The sequence below is a fragment of the Etheostoma spectabile genome, chromosome 12 (assembly GCF_008692095.1).
Source record: "Etheostoma spectabile isolate EspeVRDwgs_2016 chromosome 12, UIUC_Espe_1.0, whole genome shotgun sequence".
Lineage (NCBI taxonomy): Eukaryota > Metazoa > Chordata > Actinopteri > Perciformes > Percidae > Etheostoma > Etheostoma spectabile.
The window spans coordinates 14,136,884-14,148,444 of NC_045744.1; the positions used below are offsets into that span (position 1 = coordinate 14,136,884).

Sequence of the window (11,561 nt, forward strand, 5' to 3'; positions counted from 1 at the left end):
TCTGTGGCCGGCAAGGAAAATAAATCAATGTATCCCTGATGGTGCTGCAGTTTTGGAACATAATGCCTAACGATGATGGAGTTTGAACACTTCATACTTGTCATTGTGAAATTGGACTGCCGTGTTGCTAATGATGGTAATGTATGTTGTGCCTCGCCTACTACAGTAATCCTTCACTCTGTCTCACTTAAATGCATCTCATTGTCTGGAATATCGCATTATGAATACTGCCGTGGGAAAAAAAGAAAATGTCATATATTCATTCATTTGAACAGCAAATTAATGGAAAATAAACTATATAACAATATATACATTTCTTCCTGTTGTCACAGGTGATTGTAACTTTGAGAAGCCGCTGGCAGCCTGTGGGTACAGCCAAGGCAGAGACGATGACCTTGACTGGGAGCAGGCCAATACTAGAGAGAAGTCTTCATCAGATCCATGGATGCCCCCAGGTAAGGACAATGACACTGGCTCGTGAAGTGGAGAAATGACGATTCCATCTCCGTACAGTGAACACCATATCATTGCAGTGGTCTGCACATTTGACACACACTCTGTTTTGTGTAAGAAGCAATATTCTGCACAGAGACAAATCTTATTTTTTACATTAAGGAATATTATTTTGGATTAGGAAGAAAACACTTGTTTGAAAAGGTATTTGAAGACAAAAAAACATCAGATTCAACCATTTGGAGCCAATTGTACAACACATTTAGAAAGACACTCACAATATGCTACTGCTCCATTTTATTACATGACATTCGCTATGATTGGGAGTATCCTTTAACAAAGTAACAATACTTGGGTCAAGTGGGCAAGCAATACTCACAACTATTATACATAATCCATACATGAAACTAATTTGACAAAGCATTTGCATCACAAATCTTCATCAGTCATGTTTTTTTCCACGTAAATCAAATTTGTCTCCAAATAGCTGATTCCATCTGATGATTTAGGTGTTTACATGCTACTTTTTTCTGATTTAGGATTTAAGTCTTTTTATAATTGGAATATACTATAAGGCTACATGCAAATAACCTAATTTAGTGACTAATAAATATTAATTACAGCCTATATTGACTTTTTTGGACACTGATATTTGGTCTTCTATGCATAAACTTTAAACAACAAGACTACAATACATTCCTCTCTAAAGTTCTAGTACTAGTTTATTCTTTAGTATTATCAATATGAGATCATGCAACTTCTTCCCACCAGAGTAACTACAACACTACGCAGGCCTTTTTGGTTTGGTCACACATTTGATATCCATATACCCAGATACATTTTAATTACATAAGTATTTTCATCAGCCACACTTTCTAATTCATTAAAAGTCTTTCCCAGCATTTTCTGTCTGTCGCACACAATTTTTCTCTTTAATGTTCCATTGATCGCTTCTCATTTGATTTGAAATGCAGAGATATCACCCGCCACCGAGCAGAAGGCACCTAAGGAATCATACTAATGGAATGTGTTTTTTTGGTGTTATAACAAAGGTAGTGTTGCAAACTAATGGATATTGTTTTCCTCCCCTATCTGATGCCTAATCTCACAAAGGCTGCATCCCAGATAGATTGCACTGCCCCCCCCCCCCCCCAGTGACAGAAGGAATTAATTAGCAGGCCCTCACTAATTTTAAGCAGCCAGTCCTCAGACCTGTTTGTGTGTACATTAGAATGAAGTGTGTTGAACCGCCCCAGAGAAATTACTTTCCATGGCAGGGGAAGTGTCTGCTTTTTTTCTATTGCAATTGATTAATGTGTGGACACATGGAGACTGGGCAAAGGTTACAGCGAAATCTGGAAAAGCCTTGACCTACAAATTAACACCTTGCGCACAGTCTAAATTTAACATATCTGATTAAAATCCTATGTCTGGTTAAGTGGTGTCCCTGATTGTGCTTCCTAGTCTGAGTACTCTTCAGACAGGCTGGTTTTCTACCTGTGCATCTTGAATTGTGAGTAATTAACAGGTTGCAGCTCTTTCTCCATTTCTCAGTGTGAGCACTCAACCTGCCGTGCCAAATTGTAATCTCTCCTCTTTGACCGCATCGAAAGGGATGTGAAATGTACTTGACGGCTGAAATTGTTTTAGAGCTGCTGGAGAGGGGGTTGATGGGTAGAAATGCATTTAGGTGAAAGCCACACTGGTGGAAAAGCTATCTCACCTCTGATTGCTGTCTCGCTGTCAACCTGTACTTAAGGACATTATCATACTCACAGAACAGATTGTTCTGAACAGAAGGCGTCACTATCTCAAACACTTTTGAAATTGGTTGTAGACAGTATCTGTCCAAATAGGAGTGTTCTTAATGTCATTGTGAATTTATTATTTAAATTGTGTTTCCATTTTGGCTGAATTTTCAAAGCAAATCAAATACCTCCACGGGTTTAAACATCTAGCTTTTATGTAAACTCATGTAATACCAGTATCCCTTGGCATTGTGGACAATTCTGCACCTTATGATTTTCATCCAGTGCCATGGTTCAGTGCAATGGAAGTAGTTCCCCCTTAATGTAGTGAGGTGAAAAGTAAGGGTGTAGAGATCAGGGTGGTGTAGGGGACTTTTTCGGCCTTGGTGTTCTGTCACAGACCTGCAATTATTAAAGTGATGGTTCAGAGTAATTTCACCATAGGGTCCTTTGCACCACAATCTCGAGCCAAACAACCTCCCGGAAGCTTTTTTCACCAGGGTCAAACAATGGCCAAGTTAGCGTTATCAGCTGATTAGCTTAGTGCAGGCGCTAATGGAACCACCTGTGTATCTCATAAATTACCCCACTAATAACGACTGAAATTATACCAAACTTCTACAGTAGTACAAATAGGTTATGTAATGCACTCGTAAAACGATGGATTTGAACATTTGTTAGTACACCAGTATTTAACTAACACTTGCCTACTGACTTCTGCTCTCTGTTGCTACTGCTACTTGCAGTAAGACGAGTGCTTAACTACAAATCTACAATAATTCTACAAATTACAACACCGAAAAGACATACAACAAACATATTTATTAATTTAACTTATTTTTTAAAAGTAAGTGCTGTAGTACAACTAGCAGGAGACAAGTTATAAGTTTGAAGACACTGCCTTATTTAATCATTAAATTAATAAATATGTTTATCTCTTTTCGGTGACGTTGCTTGGGAGCCCTTTAAAACCTATTTTTAAAACTCACAGAAGAAAGTAGTAGCGTTTGTGATGCAGTTGGCTCGTAAAATTAAATGAGAATCAGTCATTAAAAACTTCTTTTTTTTTCAAATCAAAGTTATTTAAAAATTGAATTGTGTTCAGGGTGAATAGAGATCGCAATTTTATAATGTAATCATGCAGGCCTAGTAACAGTAGCATCAGAGACCAGAAGCCCGCAGGTAAGTTATTTAAATAAACTCCTAGTGTACTTACAAACTTCCCAAACCATTGTTTTATTAGTACATAACCTATTTGTACTACTATAGAAGTTTAGTATCATTTTGGGGCATTACTAGTTACACAGTTGGTTCCATTAGCGCCTGCACTAAGCTAATCAGCTCATAATTCTAACTCTGTGAAAAAAGCTTCTGGGGGTTGTTTGTCTTGAGATTGTGGTGCAAAGGACCCTAGGGTGAAATTACACCAAACCATCACTTTAACCTCAACCACAATCTTTCCCTCACCTTCACCAAGTGCTGTAGTTGTCTAAAATCATACCTCAACCGTAGTTTATTGCCATGGCTACAATCTTACTCAACCATAACCATATCATAGGTGCCATGCACAGAGATTGTAGAAAGCCAGAATTGGCACTGGATGTAAAACAAGATGTCCTGACATGTAATAAGGAGTTTCGCAGAATTATTCAGCAAAGATGTCTGTGAGCTTTAAAGTAAAAAGTATTTGTAATCAGATCTGTAACCATCACTCAAGTGCCAAGAGAAGTTTTCAATATGCCAAATTAGACTAGACCAGAGTTCTTAAAAAAAGAAAAATTTATTATGTATTAATATGATATATATATTTTTTTTAACATTCAGACTTGGAAGTGCACTCTATTTTCTGCCTGCAAAAACATGTATCAAAGGCTTCTGAAATCAATAGGAACCTGCTGAATTAAGGTCTTCTGTCATTGTTGTACTAGAGAACACACTCATGAGAAGCCTTGGGCAGAATTTGATGTAGTCCACTGAGGACTTTCCTTCATGCAAAGCTAATACGGCAAACAAAGACCAAACTGGATTCCATCCCAACATGTAAATTAAGAGTACCCAAATGGAAAAGCGAAATGAAACAGAACAAGGAAAACAAGCCCTCTGGTCCCACGAAAAAGAGACCAGCAGTGCCTGAAACTCTTGGTTGTTTACGACAATCCGCTCCCTGCCTAATTGCTACGTCTGGACGGAGAGTAGTCTTGTTTATCCCTCCACACAGCCCTGATTGCATGCTTCGGTTCCTTTAGGGTGGCTCAGCCCAGTTCTGAGGCTCTGCATGTCTGCTTGGGCACTCCCCAGTGAGTTCCCTCTCCCGAGCCAACTGGAGAAACCCCTGGCAAACTGTCATTGTCAGTCCTGTTGTTACCAACATGCCTCATCTGTCCTGGACAATGATAATAAAACCATTTGTGCCAAGACAACTCTCATTCAGCCTTGGAGAATGGAGCTGGATGCACTTCTGTCAGAGTCCGACAATGGCTTGGATTGCATATTATTTGAAGAGAAAATTACCACACTTGAATCAAAGATGTATGTATCAAAAATACAGATTTTTGAGTTTCCAACCTAACTCTCTTATACGTTCCCCAACGTGGGGCACTAGTCTCAGAGGAGAATGGATGATGCTGACTTGGAAAGGAAGTTTGCAATGCTGCGCAGGGTGTCCAGATGCCATTAAAAGGAAGCTGTTTTTAGTGAGCCCCAGCTGGTGCAGGGGATGCTTCCCTCTGATGGTGTCATGAATGTTGCCAGCACTAGGCTGCTGCTCCCTGACTCTCCCCTGGGACTCGTTCTGAGGAATAATGGCAAGAGGAGGAGGAGGAGAAAAAAAAGTCTTCTAACTGAGATTAATTAGGGTTTTTGTATTATGCTTGCACAATAGCAATAGCAGCTCCAGCTAAATGACTTATTGTTGTATTCTTATTGCCTGCTCTAAATATGTTGTGGGTGAGAAATTGAATGTTTTTGTTTCACTGTTGCACAGGGTCTTTGTTTTGATAGCCCGTACTTGGTCGATAATGACACCTAAACAATAGTGAAGGATTGGCAGAATGAGGTTCTTCATAGGGTAACTGTCATCATAGGGTCCTGGTCTTTCTGGTTCTTTTATACAAATTCCGCTCACTTTTGAACCCTGCTGCCTTTCTTACATTGTGGGTGCTGCATGTGGACAAGACGGATCATTTTAAAATCTAACTGTTTTTGACTTTTTGACCATTTCAATCAGGAGGTAATGAATAGACAAAGCCCCTCTGTCTTACCTGGACAACTAGCATTGTATGCCAGTTTAAATGAAAGAGGAGAAGGATGGCCATTTAAAATATGAGAGGAGAGAACACCCACTGACTGAAGGACATCAGAAATTTAATCAGAATTTAAATCACATCAGCAAAAGATGGGATTTGCTTTGGAGGAGGGAGGGCTCCTGTCTTCTGAAAATAAGCTAATTGCTTTGGAGACATTCACAACTTTGTGTGAAAATCACACCTTGCACAGTATTGGCAAGGTTGTGAGGTTAAGGAGAAACCCCATTATATGATTAGGGGACGGAACAGAACAGCAAATTACGACGTCTTAGCAATTCATGAATTAATTCCTTGGGATGACAGACTGCAATTTTCAATTTAACATGTTTGTGGGGTTAAGAAGTGTACCTCGGTCTGAGCAAACAGGATTGCACCCATTACTATAAACTGGATTATGACCGCATACTGTACAGCCATGATAGACATATTTGCATACTGGATCTTTTCCCATTAGTTTGCATGGTATGTACAATTAAGGGTAATGATGCAGCTAGGTGACTCACATGAACACTTTCTGTTGTGTAATGGGTTTGTATCAGACAAATGGGCCATTATATGACCCAATTATTGCATTGGAGTGCCAATAGTGCGAACTGCATATTAAGATAACATATTAAGCCATTAAGAATGGCTGTTGATTGACACGCAGCAATAAAGGATGCTGTCGTAGAACATAATAAGGGTCAGTTGTTCCACCTGACTAAAATGACAGGGCTGAAATGTGTTCCGCATGATGGATGGTTTTGGGTGAATCTGCTTGACACCGTCAAAGAACCCTGGCAGGTCCTTTTTATATGGAGAGCCCAATTCAGTGATACTTTATCAGGCCCCTTTCATGTTTCAAAGGACACAGGGAAAGTTCTGGGAAATTGAGTGGAGGCCGCGGCTGTTCACATTACCAGCCTAACCCTCACAGCGAGAGCATTTTTGATTGGTGGCAGACAGTGAGAATAGCCCTGTCTTCATTGACATTTCCAAGCGGCAGCCGTGCTTTTCTGCGGTTGTGACCTCTGTGAATTTTATTAGCAAATGAGACCTGGAGGGTTTGGGTTTAAAGAGCTCCCCTTCATTTTGATTTCCCCCACATAATGATTTTCACAGAGTTCAGGACCTGAAGGAGAAATAATGAGCACTAGTCATTATTGCAAATTATATCTTCTGCTGAGACCATCACTCAACTGATAATTAATCTAAAGCCTTCAGCCTATAGACTTTGATAAGGATTAGACAGTACCCTATTTGTGTAGACTAAATTATAACAGATTATATTCCCATTAAGAAGACTTTCCTACCTATTTAAGAAAAGGTAAAAAAAAAAAAAAAAAAAAAAAAGTACAAATGTAGCCACTTAACCAGCTTGGGGTATTTTGCTCCATCATGAATTATTCTACTACTGTAACCAGCCTTCTACTGTTCAGTGCATTTATTTGGTTCATTTGTACAATCATGTGTCTTTAATGAAGGTCATATTTACCTTCACCAAGAAAGTCATGTTTTTGGCTCTGTCTGTCTCTGTCTGCAGGATTACAGAAAAACTACTGGCTCAATTTTCATGAGACTTGGTGACAGGGTGTAGCATGGGCAAAGGAAGAACCCATTAAGGGCATAGTCACACATACGTGAATGCAGGCGAGTGAACATCGCCTTCCAAGGCGATACCAAATGGTTAGACACAGCAACAATCAACATCTCTCTCTGTCTTGGCTTACTCAGCTGGGATAGCCGGTCTACCACACACATTGCTTTGCTATTAGTTGAGTCTACGAACTTTGCTGGACAATGTTCAGGCGGATAATTGCTGATTTTAATTTTGCGCCTTTTTGACTGTGCCTCAAATTTTAAACGGAATCACAGGGCCAATACACAAATTATTGTAAGTTCATGTTAACATTAGTAGAGGTCATTTGTGCTACATTCATGTGGTGTCAGAATAATCAGAAAATTGAGTCCCCAACAGAAAAATTTCACTTGATCGCTCCTCTCACATGAGACTTTATTGCAGCAAATGAGAAAATAGATGTAGGATGTAGTGTTGTCACAATGTTGAAAAGCTATTCTTTCTAAATTGAGTTTGATTGTTTCATAAAGCAGGAATACATACTGTTTATCATTTTGTTGGTCATTATTTTTGCTGGATTTCTCAGGAAAATGTCAGAGTAGTTATGCTCAGAAAAAAGACTCATTGCTTTGATATAAATACCAGTTTATTAATGCTAACGTGCTAGAAAACCATCAAATTAAAGTATTTAGTTATTTAGTGGTTACAAGTTTGTTACCAGGACTGACACAAGTTGTTACCAGCTCTCAACTGCTCTGCTATGCAAGTGAGCTGACAGGTGAAAGGATTAACCTGATGGAAGCCTTCCTCTGGAGTATACAGTGGCTTGCATAAGTTTACACACCCATGCTAAAGTTGATTTTAAAAAGAGTAATAAAAAAACATCTTTTGGATATTGATTTTAATGCCTTAAATCAAAACAAATTAGGGAAATCCAACCTTTTTAGGACACCAATTTTCTTTGTGAATGAATACTGTATTGTAAATAAATAAATGTTCCTTCTTAAAATACAGGGGGCATAAGTATACACAACCCTATGTTAAATTCCCATGGAGGCAGGAACATTTTTATTTTTAAAGGCCAGATATTTTATGGACCAGGATACTATGCATCCTGACAAAGTTCTCTTGGCCTTTGGAATTAAAATAACCCCAAATCATCACATACCCTTCACCATACATAGAGATAGACCTGGGGAACTTTCCATAAAATCATCTCTCAATGCAAATAAAACCAGCTATTAAGCTAACTGAAATAAAACCATGCCAATCTCTAGGTATGGTGATGGGTATGTGATGATTTGGGGTTATTTTAATTCCAAAGGCCAAGAGAACTTTGTCAGGATGCATAGTATCCTGGTCCATGAAATAACTGGCCTTTAAAAATAAAAATCTGCCTGCTTCTATGGGAATTTAACATAGGGGTGTTTATACTTATGCCACCTCTATTTTAAGAACATTTATTTATTTACAATCCAATTTTCATTCACAAAGAAAATTGGTGTCATTAAAAGGTTGGATCTTTCTAAATTTTTTGAATTAAGGCATTAAGATCAAATTCCAAAAGATGTTATTTTTTATTCCTCTTCTTAATCAACTTTAGCATTGGTGTGTAAACGTGTGCAAGCCACTGTATCTGTATGGCTCACCATACCATTAAACCTCCAAGGCTGTTATTTTGATTGCTCAATGTCCAACCGAACCTGAACATTTGGGGCTTTATACTTGTTTCAAATATTTATCGTAGTAGTTTCTTAGTTTTGCTTTTAGAGAAAACATCACATAATTTTTTGTAAGGAGCGTATTAGCTATTTTGTGGATATGTAAAATTATCACTCAGAAAGGACAGTTTAAAAAATAAAGTACAAAAACAGATGCAGCAGAACCAGAGATGTAGTTCCACTCATTTTTATTTCTTGTCAAAACCTGGTATTGTGCATTACCCACAATGCAAGTCAAAGATTTGGTTTGTTATGCTAGTAGCTGATAAAGTAGCAGAGATAAGGAGCGAACTACAGAAGTCTTTCTCCACACCGCCGGGTAACTCACGGTGGTGCCCGAGTATTGCCCGCAATGGCTGGGGGAGATTGTTTAGATATATGATCCTGTATAAAACAATATAAAAAGAAACATAATATCTAGAGAATTCATTCTTTTTGCAGCATATGATGTCATCATGTTACTTCTGGTGCGAAACCGCGGGCAGACCATTTCTATTGCAGATGAAACTATCAAAACGCATTTAAACTCTACTCATAAAATTTTGCATATATCAAAAATGAAAAATGTACTTAGTTCAAATAACTTATGGAGGGTTAAGAAACAATTTGTTAATGTTTCTACATTTCACATTAAAGTAAAATTTGATGAAAACACATTTTTGTAATTTGTTATGACACAATTTCATTAGTTTTGTTAATTGTAATGGTTTGACTTGTAAAACCATTTTGGCTTAGGTTGTACAGATTTTAGGGACATGAAGCAATTGAAGATACTCCAGGAATTGACATCACAATAACCAAAAATACCAATGTAGGGACTGGAAGACCATTTCTATTGCAGAGTTTAAAGAATGACAAATATTCACTGAAATCGGTCTAAGAGATTGTTGGGGCCACAACCAAGTGGGATCCATTTTTGTGACACCTTTTCATGTATGGCCTATTTTTTCACGTGTACAGTCATTAATTAATTAGTTAATAATGACAAAATGTTCTAGCATAGGCTAATGAAACTCACACATTGGCTTTTTCTGCGGTTTGACCTTCATTTCTGAAGAACATGAAGAGCAACTTGAATGTATGTAGCATCTGCAGCAGGAACAGTAATCTTTTTCTAATTAAATTTTTATACCAGTCTCCATGTTCTCCATGTTTAGCCATAATTGTAATGGAAGGTGAAGTTGGCCTACTTTGGAATAATAATAAATCTGTTCCTCTGAATACCTTAGACAATAGGCAAGCCCTGGCCTTTACAGAGTTGCAGTGACAGGCCTTGAGTGTACAGAGAGCTCTCTATTTTTAATTGGTCTTGGACACGCCATTGTTAAGGCACAAGAGATAGACAAAGGAGAGAGGAGAGAGAGAGAGAGAAACACCTGTGTGCATCACTAGCACATTAGCACAGAACTAACACAGTGTCATTATAATTTGCTCATAGTCTCGCTGGCTAATTAGCTTGACACGGTGCAGCAGGTCCTGCAGAGTATGTGGTCATTATGCTCTTAGAGCAAAGAAACTGAATGACAATCAGTGTTCTCAGGTCATCTTCTTCACTTCGGTTAGAAGTGACAATGGGAGCACAATAAGGCTCTCCGCACTGCCATTTGAAATACTGTATGGTGTTGTATGGCGGTCCTTAATGAGGAAAGTAAATACTTTTTCCCATTTTGTTTTTGGGTTTGCTAACCCAAATCAAGACAATTTGTGGAACTGAAATTTGGTAAAAGGGTTTTAACAGTGTCATTGACATACAGTGGTTCTGCCGCTTGTCTGGTAGTGAGGAAGATATGTTCTTATATTTGTTTATTTCTAGGAAGTAATTGCACTATAATACTAACAGCAACTGCGTTAAGCTTTATTAAACAAGGGACTACTTTCAAAGGGTACCTATTGTATTAATAAAATTTAATTAAGGTAGTAGTAAAAAATGTAAATACTTGAGGGTTCTTATATTTTCAACTCTAATTACCAACTAAAAGCCTGCTGTGCATCAATCTCCTGTGCAACACTGTCACAACCTGGCTGTTTTGAAATGAAAAGTAACCAGCCTGTTTTAATCATAGTGGTGCCAGCCTCTTTGTCTTTGTAACATGAGCTACAACTGAACAATTCATCAACTGATTATTAGTGCTGGTTCACATCACACCAAGGGTTGCTGGTGCCTCAAAGGGAAAAAGCAAAACAGTTCTAGGCACCTGAGCAGATGGCTGAATGTTATTAAGGAGACCTTGCAGCCGACATATAGAGGCACCTGATTGAGGTTGGACAAACAAGTGTCTCAAAGTCAACTCATCTCCTGCCCTTACACAACTTACTGCAGAGCCTCAAAATAATTAGCCTCAACACTTGAAGTAGAGACAAACTGAATAATACATTAAAAAGGTCCGGGAGAACAACAGTGTGCTGTTTGCAATAGTGATTCATAACAGAGTGGTTTGCTGTACAAGCTACAGCATATGCATGATGGCTAACCACATCTTACCGTGAAACCACACAAATGGGCCAATGTAATTCACACATGATTGAAAAGATTTTCTCACACAAACTATTGAAACAATTGAGCACTGTCCACACCAAGAACTATAACTAATATGATGAATTTAAAAATATAGTTTTAAAAATCGTTCTCACTCAAGTGGATGTCCACACTATAACGACGACAGTGGCGATATTCTAAGGATCACTTTCAAGGTGATTTGGTGAACACTCGACAGCTAATCAAATTACATCTGAATTTACAACATGGCACGGCAGAGGACACTGGCTAGAGATTACA

At 38.3% G+C, this 11,561-nt stretch overlaps 1 protein-coding gene across 12 annotated transcripts in view; it reads left to right on the forward strand.

The window, feature by feature from the left end:
• Positions 1-11,561, forward strand: part of ptprma (protein tyrosine phosphatase receptor type Ma) — a 167,248-nt gene that overhangs the window by 43,561 nt on the left and 112,126 nt on the right. For all 12 annotated transcript variants that reach the window (XM_032531513.1, XM_032531508.1, XM_032531510.1 and 9 more), the window contains exon 2: positions 333-455. In XM_032531513.1, coding sequence (XP_032387404.1) covers positions 333-455 — 123 coding nt within the window. The remainder of the gene's footprint in view (positions 1-332; positions 456-11,561) is intronic.